This window comes from Ambystoma mexicanum, chromosome 13 (assembly GCF_040938575.1).
Source record: "Ambystoma mexicanum isolate Mex_15411 chromosome 13, UKY_AmexF1_1, whole genome shotgun sequence".
NCBI classification, from domain to species: Eukaryota; Metazoa; Chordata; class Amphibia; order Caudata; family Ambystomatidae; genus Ambystoma; species Ambystoma mexicanum.
In genome coordinates this window covers 525,189,769-525,208,976 of record NC_090938.1, presented here as the reverse complement: position 1 = coordinate 525,208,976, position 19,208 = coordinate 525,189,769, and the positions used below count along the sequence as shown (strand labels likewise).

The window sequence follows — 19,208 nt, the reverse complement described above, 5'->3', positions numbered from 1 at the left end:
TGACCTGCCGTGCCTGTTGATAGCAGTCTCATTGTGCGGCCTGCCTTGCTTGTATGGTGCTCTTGTGCTCCACCTTTTATCCCTTTGGGGAAGGGAAAGGGCTGTCAGGTGTGTGTGTGATTATGGTCAGTTGCCTGACCCTTGTGTTGGACACATCCGGTAAATGGCTCTGGTGTTTGTCCGTCATCTTTCATGATGTGCGAAAGTGTTAAGAGTTGGAAAAGGGGGCGTGGAGTGTTTGAATATCCTACGGGGTAGGATGGGGGAACAGGTTTTAAAAGAAGGTGGATACCGCGTCTCACCCATGAGTGTCCCACTTCCACTCCTGCGGAGCACCCATCCAGGTGATCCTCCCTCACTGGTCCAACCCCATGAACTGGATCCAATAGCGATGGCTGTATCCTGTTCACCTGGATGACAGACCCCAAGGGAATTGTACGTGAGACACTTGTACAGCACCCCGTCACACAATGAAGGCTAGCACCAGGATCTGGGTCACCAGTCCCTAGAAGGCTGCACTCAAAGGGTCGCCTGATACTTAGAACAAGGCCTTTCTCAGTAGGCACTCCGGATAGGAGCGCATACCTTCTGCCACAGTTTTGCAGATGGACCAGATCACACAACATGGACCTTATTTCTTAAAGGCAATTTAGTTGATCAATATGTAGTCACATGCTCCATCATTTACACAGACTAGTAGTGGTCTCTCCGGCTCTACCAGAGACATAAGTGACCAGTCCAGACAGGAGAGCGTTTCAGGATGTAGGGATGACCTCGAGGGATTGTGTCCATTCAAGAATGAACACAGAAAAATCCAACTACTAAGCAGTAGAGCATTTAGAGGCTTCCGTACAAGGAGCTTGCACAATGTGTGCGATGCACAGAGGGGACCTTTGAGGGATCCAGGGGGTAAAGGTTGGAGGTTTTGTATGCATTACAAATGAGCAGCAACTGCTCTGCCTATGGAGAACAGGTGGAAAAGAAGCAAACACATACAATGTGTGAATTAGAACAGTGGGGGGAAATTAGTAGGCGACTTTGTTTTTATGAAACACAGGTTAAGGCTCAAAAGAAGATTGGTAGTACGGTTTTCTAATCCCCACGAAAGAGAATAGCAACAGAAAAAAGAAATAAAACTAATCACCTTTCAAAAGAACTCCGACAAAGTAATCCCAAAGTTGGGGAAGTCTTATAACCAAAGCACACAAATGAAGGAGCACCTGAAAATAATACCTAGCAGCTAACCTTATGCAAAGACAATTATTATATCTGCATTCCACAGTCCTAGTGACAAAGCATCGCGAGAGAAGGTGAATGAACGTGGATCCTTCGCGACGGTGCCCGCCAAAGCATGCAACACTTGCTCTTGCACTGGCAATGGCTCTGAATACAAATCTTCCTGGTCATGGACCTATGTGACCATAAACTATGTCCCCAGGAGCCTGGGGACGCCACGAAAGGATGGAGAACACGGCTAGTCCGTAGAGAGTGTGGCAATCCCTTTTGGGCTGACAGCAAAGGAGGTGCCGACACACCAAAACTTACACCTATTTGAAAACAAAATGAGATTTCACCAGAACACTGCCAAAAGGAAGTATCTCCACCTTAATGATCTCCTCAGCTTGGATTGTATTTTTAGATGAAGCAAAACAAAGTGGTGGAGGCTGAGGGGGCGTAATAAGGAAACCACTTAATTGCAGGAGAAAGGTATCCCCCAGAGGCAAGCAAGCAATGGACTATTCCATGACCCAATGAATGGAAAGTGTGAGGCTATTGGAGTTTACCCACACATATATTTGCAGGCATAGGTTAGTCTGCAAAGGGCGTCTGAACAAGTATTGGGTAGCCAGCTAAGGGAATTGCTTAAAGGTACCACACCACGAGTATGGGGCGTAGACCACTTTTCCAAATGAAAGCAAGCACATATCGGCATTAGGAGAAAATGAAGGATTGGGAGAGCAGGGAAAAAAGAAGCCTAAAACAGTTGGCCACAGGCAGTTCCTCGTTTCCCTGGGAGCTGCTACCCCAAGTCTGTAGATTACCCCAAACCCTTTATCGGAGGGGGCAGGACCTATGCTGGTGGAAAAGAGCAATCCTTTCGGAGGGTTGCTTTGTTGAGGATTCAGCATTGAAGACATTCTACGAGGACTTTGGTTGCTTCCTTCGAAGACCTATCAAAGACTTGCCTTATTCTGCAGTTCTGCTAAGGACTGGTCTTTCAAGACCATCCCTAAAGAGGATTTAGAGGGAGGATTACAGAAAAGAAGATTATGGGATTCTGACGCCAAGAGTCACTTGGCAAAAAGACCATCCAAAAGAGAAAATAAATGTGCCAAATATCTCCCATGGAGGGAGGGGTGAGGCATCCAACTTTGAGCCACTGCAAAATTGTAGTCAAAGTTCCACCAATCTGGCTGGAGTTTTCCATCCTTGTGTTCATGCCCCATAGCAGGCATGTTCATATGGCCAAGAGCCAAACTTATTGAATGGGGTACTGTCAGTTTACCCTCATTGATAACCGATTGAATCATGCCAAGTTCTAAGGAGGAAGGTTACTGGAGAAGCCTGGGATTAAGGTGATAGGAGAAGCTTGGTAGGGATTTTGCCCTTTTGCGATTACAAGCTGTCGTTTTAGAGCCCACACTGGGCAGCTTGACAGACATAAGTGCAAAGAGAGGTTAAGATTAGTTTTCTGACCAATACATTTTTAAAAACCTAGGCTTCATCAAATTGGTCAAAGTTGCAAAATTATCAGGAAAAGCAGCCAATTAAATACAACTTGGATGAGGCAAAATGAGCTTTTATGGGCTGAACTACCCATCCACCCAAGAGCAAGACTAAGCAAGAGGTCCCAAAGTCTCACCAGATTGCTAGAGTCAGTACCGCAGAGCTGCAGAACCTCAGAGGATGGTGGGGTTCTCTCTACTGGCCCACTCGGCATTAGCAGAACCAGTTCCAAGATGTACATCAGTCTTTACCTCTGGGGCGAGTTGCGACCCCTGAGGATCTAGGGTTGAGCGACTAGGCTGCCAGAAATGAATTGGGAAATCTATTGACCTCCTTCCCCTGTGGTTGCAGAGGAAGTCTAGTTTAACCGAGAAGCCTAAAAGAAGATACTTTGACAAAAAGGTCTCTGAAAGTGTTTGAGGTGCGCAGACAAATCTCGACCAAGCATAGAAGCACGTGTGTTGTAGATTTCGGGTTTGTATTGCTTAGACTGTAGCAAACAAGGGAGAGCTGGGGTGCAGGCCCGCCCACAAATCTGAAGCAGGCGCACCCTACTCAAGATGGATTCTTGCAGTTGGTCTTAGCCACCAACCTCGAGTTCAGATTTGCCATATTTTCAGACCCTCTCCACCTGGTCCATTCAGAGCTGGCCGCCTTTCCGCTCCCCATCATTGAACAGTCCAGCTTGGTTCTAAGATCTGAGCACTAACAGAATTAGACTAGGTGTGTTACAGACCTCAGACATGTATGTGAAGGTTTCCACTATTCAGAGACTGAAGCTCCTCAATGTCATTCTCTCGTCATTCACAGAGGGCAGGTTTGCAGGTCTGGCTGCAGGTGCAAGTCAGAAAGCAAGGCGTGTAAGGAGTCGGGCACTGTCAGTACTGCTACCGGCATCAAGAGGATTGGGGGTGGGGGACAGATGTAGTGAGCTTCACCGATTAAACTAAGTGAGAGTGGGGGGGGTGTTGGGTTGGTCAGGGAACAGTCTTAACAGCCTTTGCTTCAACTGGAGGTAGGCTTGACCCAGCTTCTAAATCGCTCCCCATAATATTCACAGAGCACTTCCCAAAATTGGAAGTTGGCGACATGATGCCCAAAAGACACTTGCATGCCTTTTTTTTATAAGCAGGACGAGATCTACTGACAAGGACATCTGGGGGAAACGGGCGATGTGCTTGCAGGAAGTAGAAGATGGAAAAACATTCCTGAGTTATGTAAATGCACACTATGCAATTAAAGACATGGACTGTGGAGGAAGGCTGGATGTGGGGGTGGCTGGTAGTAAATGGAGACATTGAAAGAATCCCGAGGCACTATGGTTAATGATTGTGTTAGGTACTCAACTGTGATGAACTTAGTTTTAGGCTCGTTTTGTTCATTATGATTGTTAATGTTTCCTTGAATATGTTTAAAATCTCAATAAAAATGTTAATACAAAAAAAAGACTCCTGAGGCACAAAGGAGTGAGAGGCCAGTTCTACAGCAAGGCAATACTAGGCAGATCCTTAGGTTGCTGCCAGATTGGCCCTATAAGCAGCAAACCAGGTCTCAGGGACGAGAGATGCCAATTTCCCTTATTATCTGGCGGCATAAATCCCTGCATTTGCTTGAAGGTAGAGTAAGAACTATAGTGGTAAAGATGGACTCCAAGAGGGTCTTACCATTTTGTATGTAGACCTACTGCGTGTCTAGCACTACCTCAATCACGGTTCTGCGTCAACAGGACATTTACACCACACAGGATATGGTCTCCCTACCCATCAATTGGTCAGTGGCACTGAGCGGTTGTAAAATCTGCCAATTTTCCTCTAGGCCAATCGGCCGCAGTCATTCTGTGTGCAAGGCTTGGCCACCTATGTGGTGATTACCCCTCTGTCAATATTCCCGTGGCTCACCTTCTTCCGTGGCCATTTTTATGACTGCCGATTGATCACCAGGTTCACTGGTTCCGTGAGCGTTCACGGCACGGACCCTGAACTGGTACTCCTTCTGCGGCTCCAAGCCGTCCTTCACGCGGTAGGAGGTGCTAAGGCAGGAATTTGTCAGTGTACGCCACGTAGATTCCCCCACTCCTTTCACTTCCACAATGTAGTACTGGATGGCACTTCCTCCGTCGTAGCAGGGACCAGACCAGGAAAGCGTGAGAGTCTCTGCCTGCAGCGCTGATGCATACGGCTTCCCCGATGGTGGCTGTGGCCTGTCTGGAAAACACAAGCAAAAAGAAGATCCAGGTCAGAGCTGTGTCAGAGGACCATGCAACACACATCACCACAACATAACAAGATAATTGCCACTCTATGAAAAGATCACTTTGAGCCTCATTGGCCAACAGTCCAGACAACACAAAAACAAAAGGCCAGTCAGCACATCCTTACTACACTGACAGACAGCAACATAATCACATCAATCCCAATGACCAAGCAGACCCACAAGGGATTCCGCAGGGAGCAGCACAGCAAAGGAAATAACCAGCAAAGAGAGGAAGGTGCCTTGCCTCAATACATGTTCTCTAGTCGGGTAAGGTGAGGAAATCTGTGTTTCCATGGTGATGGAGCACCTTGATCCCGAGTGCCTGTGTGTAAAAGGAACCAGGAAGGCCAAGACAAGGTGCAAGTGCCAGGATGGAAGTAGAAGCTTTAAAGAAGTGAAATCAAGCGGATCCCTTACAAACTGGGCGATGCCCACTATGGAGAAGTATGAGCCCTGGTCAAAAAGCAGCAACATCAAGGCCATCAATTGCCAACAGGTGAATACACTTTTCACAATCCCTACTGGGAAAAGCCCTTCACCCACTTGCATTCATAGCTTTCTTGAACCCTCTTCGAGAGGTCCCCAAACCTGATAAGTAGACATGGAGACTCGAGCAGGCCAGGTTTTCGTTGAAGGTAACAGCTGGTGGCTTGCGATCAGAGGAGGGGGGACTGTTGAGGGTGACCATCATATGCCAAAACCTTTGAGAATGATGTCCTTCAAGCCCTGTCTGGAGAACACGAGGATGGCGATTGGGCTTGTGCTGCTCCAATCTTCGCAGGATGATTAACACAAGGCATCAATGAACAAATGCCACCCCACAACCAGGGTAGGCCCAAATCCCTGGAAGAAACTAAATCTCGTGGTTAGAGCAGAGGACTATGCTTTATTCGGACTGGAAGAAAAACGTTCTATTTGGGGAAAGCAATAATTATAAATTGCTCTTTTATAGCATGTGTAATACCAGAGATTGGTTTCTAGGCGCAGGATCGGGATTCAAACCTGTGTTGCGCTGCATTGTCTTGCTTCCAAGGCAGACGCATTGCCCCTGAGCTATCCCCCTTCAACGGGGAGAGAGAAGGGGGCTAGGGAAATACTGCACCACCTCCTGATTCTTCCAGTAGCAGGATGCAATAACCAGAAATTACCATTCGCATCAGAAGTGGCCTGCCCAAGTTCCCAGGTACTAGCTTTGTCTACACCCCCAAAGGCGACTGCGCAGCAAGTATCCCACACTGAAGAGCATCACAGTGGGAGTTGTAGGACATGTGGAGGGACTATGCACGAATGGCTTTGTGAGGAACCTTTGCGCCCTTTCAAATTAAAATAGCTCTGTTGTGCCTGTAGTCTTCTTTACCTCACAATCATAAGGCTCCTGAACTGGCACGGCTCTAAGCCCAACGACTTCGTAGTCGTCGTAGAATGGTGTTGCTGCTCTCCAATGAGGCGGAGGGATGGATAAGCGATTTTAGAACAAAATATACGATCCCCATCATAGGCCATGTTGAGGAGTTTTTTAAGCTCATCTTGGTCAGGTCCCCAACTGCCTGGTTTAGGAAGTCGGAATCATTTCTGGGGTGAAATTAGAGGTCATTCTCCGCTCCCCTCCTCAAGCTCCCCCCCCCCTTCCATCTCTTCACAGATTTTCTCTCATCCTCGTCCTTTTGCCCCCTCCCCCTCGCAGGATGTTTGGGCGCAATTGCAACCTTCTTGCAGACCGATGGGCAAGAGGAAGCGCTTTCAGGTAGGGCCAGGGCAGACTTTCAAAGGGGAGAAGCACATCCCTCTTGCCGCCATGGCACCATCCACCATGTGATGAGTCAACTTGGAAGCTCCTTTGTGCAGAGGGGCCCCCCCAGTCCAGGAGAATTGGAAGCATGTGCTGTGACGGCAGCTAAAGGAGCGGCACTCATCCGGTTGGGAGGAGAAGGGCAAAGCAGATTAGGATTCTAGCTCCAGTGCCAACACCTCTGCAAATTGCCTAATTGATGTTCCGTTACCAACATCCCAAGCTGTTCCTTCTCAAGAGCACCATTATCCCCAAATCCCGACCAATGGAACTGATCAGTGTCGAAGATCATCTCATTTAAATATGTTATTTCTGGCCATCTTAGTTGTACACTGCTCTGCTGCTGGGACGGACAGGGAGTGGGAGGTTATTGGGTGTGTGGAGGGAGAGAAGAGAAGGAAATAGAAGAAAAAAACGAACACAACATTTTTGGGATGTTGCCTTCAAGATCATGATGCCAACCCAATAAGGAGCACCTCAGACCAATTTAGAAAGTGCCATGGCGTGGCTTTCAAAGATGGTCAACATCACTTCTCGTTTCTTTTGCAAGGGCAGAAGTGGGTGAGAGTAACTAGTCCTAGAACAGTTCCTCAAATACAGACGCAGTTTCTCTTCTGGCTGGATCCTGCCAACATTGCCACCGGGGGAGGATCGTCACGGATTAAGGAGACATGCTCTGCAAGTGGAAGCTAGACGTTGGCCGCTCGTTCTGCTCCACAACAGCAGAAACTGGCTTTGTAGGGAGGTTAGCAAACTTCACCCAAGTGTCCTTTAAGAGGTCCTCGTGGGGGACCTCATGGCCCGAACCCTGGGGCTCAAAAACAAAAAACACACTTTCCCCAAATTTCTAGGACTGGAGATAGAGTAGCAAACACTCCCATCCTGGAGTATTTCGTGGAGAATCACAATAGATTGTTACATTTTTTTTAATGTACTATTCTAATCTCAGTTCTATGAGCATTTCGAGCTTGATCCGCAATGTGACACCAGGTCCTCGAGTTATCCTTTTGAAACTACTTGGGTTACTACGTGGAGAGAGTTTTACACATGATATGATATGATAGGTTAGAACGTGCTTAATACCCAGAGGTTTCTAAGCAGGGACCCGGGGATCGAAGCAGTGTTGCTCCGTGTCATCTTGCTTCCAACGCGAGCACGTTACCGCTGAGCTATCCTCCCGAGACCCATACGAATGGGTGACCAAGAAAGTATATGCGCAACCCCTGTGCCCCAGGAGGATGCAGACACCTGCCCATACAATGGATATAAGGGCAGACAGGGGGTGGAGCCTTGGTTTCTCGCATTAATACTGAGACCTTGGGAGAAAGATATGGATCCACGTGATGAAGAACAGAAGCACAAGGTGCTGATGCCACACCTTCTCTGGTATGCTGGGGTATAGGGTTTCTTCATCTAGCAATGTAATAAAAAGGCCAGAGGTAGGTTTGCCCCTGTATGTTTGTCTGATGTCGTAGCTTTGCCTGTTCACCTCTAGAGGGAGCTGTAGGTTTAGGATATATAGTGGTCCTACTGTGTTAATGAAAACCTGCACTTTGGCCCGTGCACACGGGCTTGTACACTAGTTTGTTATGAAGACCTAGCAAGAGTTGGTATCATGGCCCAGAGGCAGGCAATGTATAGCGACCCATGCACGCACGCGCGCACACACACTCACACGCACACACACACACCGCGTGTGTGCGCGCACGCGTGTCTCAAACACGAGTCTGTGACCAACGTTTCCCGTTTTTGCAAGGCTGAATGAATGACAACCTAAACACTGGTGCAACCTCTTTAAGAGGAGGAAATAGAGTTAAAAGTAAGACAAACGAAATCGAAATTGATCACTCTAATGGCCACTTGTCACACTGGCCTGAACAAGGGCAACGAGTTCTGGTCATTTCTGTTAAGGATTAAGCATATGTCAGCAAAAAGCTATTGAAAAACTGCTCAAATAGCTTCATAAACCCATGCGGAATGTGTGGCATGTCGACAACAAATGTGTTTTGTTGTTGACTGTTGAAATTGTATCAGAGAATAATGTGCATTTCCTTCACATTTCAGAACAATAGGTATCTCAGTGTATCCACTCCATGTCCAATATCCTTGGCCATTCAAATTAGTATCAAATCATTCATATTCTGGCCTTTGGAAACACCTATCTAAGCATTGACCAAACATACCCAACGTACATGAATTATTGCACCAACTTAAGCGCAAAGAATTGTGCTTCAGATCATAGTTCGACTAACATTGAACTGTGAAGAATTAATTGAGCAAAATGTCCCCTTTTTTTATTTTGGCTTACTATAATATCATTGCTGGTGCGTACTGACGTCATTTCAAATAATAAACAAAGGACACTAGTTTTGGATAGCCCACACATCGCAGAAGGACGACAATCGTATCTGTCCTATCCTAAAGGTACATTCATCAATACTGAATTTTCTCTTTTAGTTAGTTTTGCAAAAATGACTGCAGCAGCTTGCAGAATACAGCTGATGAGGTTATTAAAAAAAAATAATTAAAAAAAATCAACTCTGAAACAAATCGTTTTTCTTTTTGCCACTAAATTGGATCTAGGACTACCCACAGCAGATCCTAAATTGACCCTGCGATCAACTTGGAAAAGAAAACAAATCTTTGGGTGACGTCACGTCCACGGTTTTATTTTTTCTTTGTTTTTTTAGTTACCCCATCACTCGAATTGGCCAAAACATTATATTAGAAAGCAGATAGACTCCATCTGCACATCATGACAGCCAAAAATGGAGGCAGGGCAAGTGAGATTGTTATACATTAACATGGAACACTCATATTTGCACACATTTAGCCAATCGTGTTTCTCCTTTCATAACAAAGGTGTATTTTTTGTGTTTTCATTCACAGAAAAATAATATTGCAACGTGTAATCTAAAAATGTTTATCCTCCTGAAAATCCACAAGTATGTGGTGAAACAGGTATTGAGGATTTTGAGGACTGTATTTTGAAATTATGTATGATTAGGAATAAAAAAAACATCCTTTCATTGAAAATGTAAGAAATGTATTCTTTCAATTTTGCATCTATCGACTGCATATTTTGGGAAACAATAATTGGGACTTGTCAATTATTGCCTCAAGCCATATAAGACATGAGTACCCCGCGAGGGTCCATGAGCTTGTAAAATGCAAGCTCATTGGCCCTCGCCTGGGCCTTACCTGTGCAACCAGGCTGCGAGCCCTGGCGCCTCCCGGAGTTCTCTAAGCGAGTGGCCGCCATGAAAAGGGAGAAGGGAATACGTGCAGTCCCTTCGCCCATCCCATGGCGGGCATTTTTTGTTTACATTTGTTTTAACGGCCACCATGGAAAGGGAGACGGGACTACGTGTAGCCCCTTCTCCCAGATCCCTGGCAGGCACTTTTTCTTGCTGCGTTTTCCCTCAAGTCGAGAAACGGTCACAACGCCATTTCTCAACTTGAGAAAAACTGCTATTAATACCTTAGTACGGAGTGCCGGGGTACTAATGGCAATATAACCCTCGAGGGGGTGGGGGGGCATTACCGGTAGGGTAATGCCCCCTGGGTGACGTTAAGCTCTCGCTTCGCTCGGGCTTCTAACTATGACCCCGGGGGCATTATTCTACCAGAAATGCCCCCGTACCCCCTCCCCGCCTCGGGTTATATTGCCTAAATAGCAATCACAGCAAACTTAGTAATTTTATGGTAAAATCAAACTTAAAGAGGGAAAAAAAAAACTGAAATATTAAAAACATCAAATATTGTGGCAGGTTTTCGCAGAAGCAGTTGCAGCATGGAGAAAAAGGGACTGGGACCATGGGATAGGAAAAGGAGCAGATGTACATATTCTGCAGACATGACTTCTGGAGTCACTGTCCCCACCATCAGGATACTGGGGATGCCTCCCTGGCACCACCGTGTGGCCACCTTAAAATCTACAGGTGATGTCTGCACCTGGAGCTGTTGGGTGCTCAGTGGGAGCAAGGCCTCCATTAACAAAAGATGTAGTGGTAGATTACAGTGAAGAGGGTCTAGTTGATAGTTCTATACAAGTTACTCAGCGTAATATCCATCAGCCCTTTAATGTTAGTATCTGTGATACTGCACCTGTCCTCTGGGTTCCCCAATGTTTCTTGCATTTTTGACTCATTTTCTCCACTAGGAAGAGGGTGCCTTCGGGCTGGCCTCGGCGACCACCATTTCTGCTAAATGACATTTCCAGTGGAAACGCCAGCATAATGTGTACCGGAAGGTCTATTACCGTCCGACTTTGGTATGATCACCGGTAGCAGGCTTACAGGCCACTGCAGCGAGACCTTTTTACTCTTCCTAGCTTGCATGGTTCATATGCGAGACTGAGACAGATGCAAGAGCCCCTAGGACAGGTGTCTGCGGCGACCTCTGCCTGCCCAGGCGTTTTAGACTACAAGTCCCATTAGCCCTAGCCAGCATAGTCAATGCGAGGGACCATGGGAGCTGTAGTCCAAAACATCAGTAGAGCCACAGGTTGCAGACGGAAGCCCTAACCCGAGGTGCCGTTACCACTTAACGTTTTGGAGAATAATGACACATCATTAGTGTCCTGGTGGCATCAGCTGTGAATTCCATTTTTGCAAGGATTATGGGATTCGGGACAACAGGGAACAATCCAAAATCACAATATATCCAATCTGATTTAAGATGTTTAACTGCCCAACAGATACAGCCAAGTATTGCTTCCAGGGACTAGCGCGAGCTGCTGTCCTGATGGGGCTTCCATGGCTTTGATGTACCCGCCTCAACACCACTTATCTCCAGTCGCTTCAAAGGAGGACTGGCGCCTTGGAATCTTTAAAGGTCAGGAGTTCATGACCTTCTCCCTGCCCCTTGGGAGACCATGTTCCAGGCCCGAAGTAACAGGGTCGCATTCCTGCGAGATAGGGCGTCGGTAGAGAGTGGGTCTGGACTCAAGCCACGAGAGGTGTGGAGGGTGAGGGGGGAAAATCTACTTTTAGCATCCCAAATCCCAAATTGAATGAAGTCAGGACGAGGAATTGGGTAAAGTGGGGTGAACATCAGCAAGGAGACGGACTAAATTAGTCAAAATCTCTATGCCGAGAATTATCACCAGGGGGCTAGAAGGGTGCTGGTGTGGAATAACTCATGGAATATTCCTGGCTTGCAGACGGCTAAGAGACAGGGACTAAACAGCCTAGATTTTAATTGACTGCTGCCAGTGTTCCAGGAAAGCTCTGCCTGGAACTAAGACCTGGGAACTGGGGTATTGAGCAGGGCTGGAGCAGCTACCCCTCGCTGATGCCCCCCCTCACACACCCACCAACCCACTTATCTCAGCAAAGTGTGGGCTAGAAGCTGGCATGCTTTGAGGAGGTTCTTGAAAATGCCTTCCCAACAGGGGGCTATATAGTGAAAAGGGTATGCAGTAATAAAATTGCGGCAAAAATGTCGCCTTTACAAAAAATGGTGGCAAAAATGCTGTGGTTTGACCTGGTAAAGGTGTACCCCATTATATCATTTAAGGGGAGCAAGGGTTGCAGGGGTGTCCCCTGCTCCCCTTAAATGGTATAATGGGTCCGGGGTTGCGGGGGTGCCCCCCGCATCCTTTACATGGATGGCGGTGGCAAAACCACAGCCTTTTTCCCGCGATTTTTTGTGTAAACGGACATTTTTGCCGCAATTTTAACACATGGAACCGTAAACATTTACACAGCACTTCAGCTACTGACCAGTGCCAGGGGTTGCGCCATGGCAGAGTTCCCCATAAACAGCTGAAGAGAACCAACAAAGGACCAATGCCCATTTTGTGCAGTGAAACAGGGATCTCACTGGGCACTGAAACGGGTTGGCAAAGTCTCTGCCCCATCATAACAGGAAGCACCGATTGGGGCATTTTCGGGGCTGCCAGGCGTCTGACATCCTGGAGCCCGGGGTGAACCCAGCCTTTGGACTCGTCCTGCTGGGGAGATTTCTGATCCTTGTCAAACAATTGACAATTTCATTTTCGCCAGTGTTTTGGGATTTTTTGTTTTTAACGTTGCTCCCAATACGAGCCAGCATGGACTGAACTCCCATAGACTTAATTGCAACCGTTGAGGCAATTTTCACCTCAGTTTCCTTTTATTGTGCTTTCTCCATAGCCTGTGTATTATAGTTAGATTTTTTTTTAAATGGGACAATTTTCATATCTAGGTTTGGACAGCGAGTGGCATCTTTTACTGAGTTTTATTTTTGAGCTTTCAAACTGGTTGAATCTTGCAGGACTCCTATGTGTAAGCCCTGCACTTGGCTCACATTAGTAAAGGTGCGATACGGGACACCAGGTCAATCATTTTGGCCGGGTGTGCGAGGATTGTGGGTCAATCAGACCATTTTTTGATATAACTGTTGATAATACTGCTAGTTGTTTGACTTCTGCTCACATTCTTATTGCTTTGCCTCTCCTGCCCCCACCCCCCACCCAACCCCTCTCCCCTCACCACCACCTTCCATAGTAGCCGGATGCCTCACCAGTGACGGACAGGCTGATCTGGTGCTGGATGCTTCCAGTCCGATCTCGCACGAAGAGCGTGTAACATCCAGAGTCGTCGGCTTGCACGTCCCGGATCACCAGCTTACTTCCTGAGTCGGTTGTTTCCACTGAGGTTTTCGTCCCACTCGAGATCTTTAAGAACAGAGAGAGATGTTACACTTCCTGCCTTGGGTTTGCCCTTCTCCAAGCACCTTAGCATTCGATCCCAGCTACAAAGAGAGTCTCTTGCCACCAAACTCAGTACTGCCCACTTTTCATGAACACTTGGATTCCTTCCCTGTTGGCTGCCAGAGCATTATCTCTTACCATTCCTGGGGAATCATCGATTTTTTAAATTTTTTATTTATTTGTTAAACGCCCAAACCCTCGGGTATCATGGAGGGTTCTCCAGGTCTAAGAAACAGGCAACATTGTATATCCAACTGTAGTGACTCGAAGGGAGATTCTTCATATTGGAGTATACCTTAAAAACCCTCATGTTTGCTATGTCTAGCTAAAGAGCATCAAACCTTCAGCACCCCCCATTTTCATTAAAGCTGAAAAGCCTCCATCATTGGGGCCAACCTTGGGGCAAGATGCATTGAATCTCTAACGTCCCTGAGTCACAGGCCAGCGACCACACTCTAGGTAGGCTTTTCGTATTGACCGCTTTTATGAGCCTTCAGTAAATTGTGCTCTCCCCCATGCACAACAAAGGCAACACCCTAGACGTAGTCTTCACATCATCCCCCTGCAACACATCTGCAGACCCTATACCACTGGACTCGACTCGTCTGGCCACGCCGGCATCCCATTATCAGTCACCCACTCGACTAGGTCTCACAAAGGTCAGGCTAAAAGCCCCTTCTCTCAACGCCGCTTATTCAAAATTCTTCCGGTCAATGAGCTAGAAGCAAACTTTGCAGATTTCCCCACCACAGGGAAGGCCTCGGGCCTCCTGGAATTATTCACCATTCTGCTATGAAACTAGTGGACGCTCATGCCCCCCTAAAATCCAGCCAGGCTAAAAACACACCATCCAGCCCAAGGTTCACCATTGAGCTAGCCTCCAACAAACTGCTAAATCAGAGCCCTAGAGAAACAGTGGCACAAAAAACATAACTCAGGAGACCTCACCAACCTCAAATCTCTGCATGCAAATCGAGGCCAAAGCGGCTTACTACTCCACCACCATTGTGGCAGCCACTAACGGGAGCAAAGCCCTCTTTGAAGTAGTAAAGCATTCTGCAACAAGCCCTCACCCAACCCAGGTGTACCAGCAACTCAGGAAAAATGCGACAGAATCCAACATTATTTATTGACAAAATAAACAAAATTCGAGAGACCATCGAAGCAACCTCTCACAGCATTAGCATCCCATGCATGCACACTGCCCATCTGGACCAAATTCTCTCCTCTTTTCCCCCCGGATTCCTTAAAAATGATTGCCCCGCTCAAACCTACTTTTTACTCAGACTATATAATTCTGGCCTCCATCATTAAACAATTGATGGATGCAACGGTCAATGCTCTTCTCAGCATCAATGCCTCCCTCGCAGAAGGATTATTCTTTGACACCGTCTTTTGAAAAAAACAACCCTAGATCCAGACGCCAACTACAATCCCATTATGAACTTCCCGTTTATTGGCAAAATCTTGGAAAAAGTAGTCGCCAGAATCAAACAACTACACCTCCTAAATGACCAAGTCAGGGTTCCGCCCAAAGTGTAGCATCAAGGTATCCACCATCCAGGTGGTGGATAATGCTTGCCAAATGAAGACCAGCAATGTCCTCCTTGACCTCTAGGCTGCATTTGACACAGTAGACCACTGCATCCATCTCTCACTCTCCTTGCTGACCGGATGGGATTCTCTGGTAATGTTCTGAATTGGTTTACCTCCTACCGCTCAGGTAGACACCAGGCTGTTCAGATGAACTTTTTTTTAATCAACTTTATTTAATAATTATACAAAACATAATACAACTGAGTAACAACAGAATGGGAACAAGCAAAAGATTACTCCATATACATCAGTGCAACAAAATGCAAATTACTACTAAAGTAACAGCTATTCAAAACGAAATCCGAAAACATCCCCACCCTCCTATCTCATGGCAAGACGTGACAACACAAAACACAACAAAAAAAAAAGGACAAAACATACACCAACTCCTCCCTTGGAGTCGCCCAAAGCTCCATCCTCTCACCAATCCTTGTTAATCTTTACAAGGAGCCTCTGGGCACAAGGACCCCAATATAACCATCCACCAATACAATCAGTTGTACATGAGAGTAAATAGCACGCAGGACATCATTCGTCTCCACGATTACCTAGCCATCCTCCAGCCCTGGATGTTGGCTGCCTACCTCAAACTAAACCCACCCAAGACTGAATTCTTCCTCATCGGTCCGCCCGCTAAAAAACAACTTGTCCAACAATAGCTCAATGATACGCGCCCAGGATTCGACCCACAACTCTGACTCAACAAAATCCTTCGCTTTCACCATTGACAGCAATCTGTCTTTCCAGAAACACATAGCCAAGAAGGCCCAAATAGCCTGGCTCAGAATCTCTACCCTTTGAAAAAAATCAAACCCTTGATCCTGCCGCAGGACTTCCAGACCGTACTGCAGGCCCTTGTGGTCTTGCACATCAATAGGGTACATGCTCTCCCGCAAGGGCTCCCAGCTGCTCACTTGGCTCCCCTAAAAACAGTCCACCACGCTGCAGCAAGTCTTATTACGAGAGCATGGAAATTTGACTGAATTAACCCCATCCTATGTGACCTACATTGGCTTCCACGTTAAGCCAGGATACTGTTCCAGACTGTAGGTATCGTCCACAAAGCATTCACAAATTGCACACCTGTGTTACTGGTGGCTAAGCTCAATTTATCTGCTGGCACACGCTCCTTGTGCAGCAAATTGACAAACCGGCTTGAATCAAAGCTTGTCTGCAAAGAGAGGGCCCGCAAGCAATGCTTCTCTCGTCATGCACCCACCCTCTGGAACTCGATCTCTGTGTCAGCTCGAATGCCCTCACAATTCTCCAATTTGCAAATCTCTTAAAACATGGATTTTTCAATAACACCTGACCAAGCACTAATTCCAATTGACATACGTATCGATGCACAGACCTCACAATACTGAGCTACTGTTAAAAGATGCCAGCCCAAATGCTATCCACACTCTGTACAGCGATCTGTTGCTCTTGAGCGATAAAAAAATCAAAATCTGCTGTACCCGAATAATAATACGTAAGCTTTAACCACAATACTCCAGCCTTTAATTTTTGTGGGCATCATGGATGCCAATGCTTTCAGCCCTCTACAAGTATGTCACAGAAGATAAACTTGCAGCGGGGAAAAAAATAATTCAAATCCATTGCCACTATTCTAATTTCTCACGATAAGAACCCTCTAACCTGCATCCAGGGCAGCAATATAAACTGAGGACAAGGACGGTCAGCCCTCCCACACCTGTGTCACTGACAAAGCAGAAGGACCCTCTAACCCCCTGCCACCGTACAGGATCAATAGAAAACCGCAGGACAATAACCTTTAAAATTCCAGAACGGTGTCACCATTGTAAACCAACTACAAGGACCATCAAAGGTGGCACTAATACAAATGCCCAGAATACAACTTCCAAGCCTCCGGTACCATGGCCAAGAATATGAACTCCAAGGATGAGCCTCACCCCCCAGACCTCTGGTACCTGTGTCAAGACTACAAGCCCCCGCCCCTGTCTCCAAGAAGCTGCACTGGATTGCTCTTAAAGCACACATGTCTGGGTGTGCCAGGTTCCCCATCCCACCACCTGCCCCAAGAATACTGTGGTCCGTTGAATCACACAGAAGACATGGAAATACGCATCTGGAAGAGTGAACACACCATCCATTGACCCACAACTGCAGAAGTCCACGAGCAGAGCAGTCACCCTAGCGAATCATGGTGGGTAGAGACACAGAAGTACTAGGACTTTCCGACCCGGGCCTCTCACCTTAACTCATGCTTGGCTGCAGTGGAGTAACTTTGCTGAAAATGTTGGAGGGGACATGATATCCGAAGAAAAGGTGTCCCAGCCAAATGAATGGGGACAAAATGGTGTGCCATGAAAGTTGGGGGGACAAATACTACTGTCCCCCCCTAAATTTGTGCCCATGGGTGGCTACGACAATCGGGAAATAAACAGGAAACCCATTCAAGGAAGAAAGCAGCGAAGCGGCAGCAGCCCTCATTGAAACTCGGCTGAACATGAGCTGCAGGAGAACCATTTACAAGATGGTGGACACCTGTTTTTAATGGCTTGTGGAGCTGCAGGCAGTTGGCAAGCACCGTAGAGCACCTGGGGAAACCGTTTGCATGAGGGAGACCTGCCCGATCATCACACATGCTCACCGTATTTACACGGTTAACAGTCACCAAATTACAATAGATGAGAAGACCACAACAGCAGGAGAGTGTGGGCGTTAGGGGTCAGAGTGCAGTGGTGAGAAGAGCATGGCAGAGGAACAATTTGGAGAGAGCACAGAGGAGGGAAAAAGTGAGGAGAAAGAAAAGAACACTGTATGAGCCGGTGAAGATTAAGACAGCACGGGAAGGAGGGAGAAGGGGAGTCCCTCCTCAAACCAGGGCTCGTAAAGAGGTTGTAGGTTTGGTGAAAGAGGCCGTAGTAGCAGGATAGTGACCCAAACGTAGAATAGAAAGCAAACAGACATGGGGGTCTACCTGCTGAACCACTGTCTGATACTGAAAAGACCCTAAGGGTTCCAGGTGGGGGTACTTGGAATGAGAGCCTAGGACCAACACATGATCCTTAAATATCAGCCACCCACAGCCAAGAAACTCCACTCACCCCCATTTATCCTGTCCTTCTCCAGAGCTCCCCTCTTGCTACCTCAGCACCCTACCATAACACCCATGCGTACTCACCCCCAAAATCTACAGCGATCTGCTGCTTCAAAGCTATGCCTGTGCTTTGCGAATCCCACAAACAATAGCCGGCAATGGAAACTAACTAACTTCCAGTGTCACCAATATAAACTATGAGAACCCACATCCTGTACTCTCGTCACTACTCCCAGGACCCACAGACACACACACCCACACACATCACACACATCACACACACAAACGAACACACCGTCTATAGCAGTCTCTAATGTAGATCTCTCAGGGCCAGAGCAATCAACATCTGTTACCCATCTGACCCACAAACCCCTAGGTTGAGAGCGCATACAAGTAGACATTCTCAGGACAAGGACAGAACGCCTGCACCTGTGAATCAGTCGCATCAAATAGCAGGAGCAAAGCACACTGCCCCCAAGACCATCGCTCTCAAGCTAGTGCATGGATTTTGATCTTGCTACGCTCGTGCATCATTTTTGGACCCTTTGTTGGGCGTCAGAGGGCTGTACAGTGAAGAGGCATGGTACCAGTAGTAGCAAGCTAATACTTGCAGACAGCCAGTAAGATTGCTACGCATAACTGGCACCAGAAGTAGCAAGCTAATACCTGCAGAAAGCCAGTAAGATTGCTACGCATAACTGGCACCAGAATTAGCAAGCTAATACCTGCAGACAGCCAGTAAGATTGCTACGCATAACTGGCACCAGAAGTAGCAAGGTAATACTTGCAGACAGCCAGTAAGATTGCTACGCATAACTGGCACCAATAGTAGCAAGGTAATACTTGCAGACAGCCAGTAAGATTGCTACGCATAACTGGCACCAGAAGTAGCAAGGTAATACCTGCAGACAGCCAGTAAGATTGCTACTCATAACTGGCACCAATAGTAGCAAGGTAATACCTGCAGACAGCCAGTAAGATTGCTACGCATAACTGGCACCAATAGTAGCAAGGTAATACTTGCAGACAGCCAGTAATATTGCTACGCATAACTGGCACCAGAAGTAGCAAGGTAATAC

General features: G+C 47.0%; 1 protein-coding gene across 4 annotated transcripts in view; it reads right to left on the bottom strand.

Annotated features, from left to right (window-relative positions):
* LOC138521418 (myosin light chain kinase, smooth muscle-like) overlaps window positions 1-19,208 on the bottom strand; it is a 604,815-nt gene that overhangs the window by 37,823 nt on the left and 547,784 nt on the right. For all 4 annotated transcript variants that reach the window (XM_069634224.1, XM_069634225.1, XM_069634226.1 and 1 more), the window contains 2 exons: window positions 13,277-13,430; window positions 4,626-4,931 (listed from right to left, as the gene is read on the bottom strand). In XM_069634224.1, the coding sequence (XP_069490325.1) occupies window positions 4,626-4,931; window positions 13,277-13,430 (460 nt within the window). The remainder of the gene's footprint in view (window positions 1-4,625; window positions 4,932-13,276; window positions 13,431-19,208) is intronic.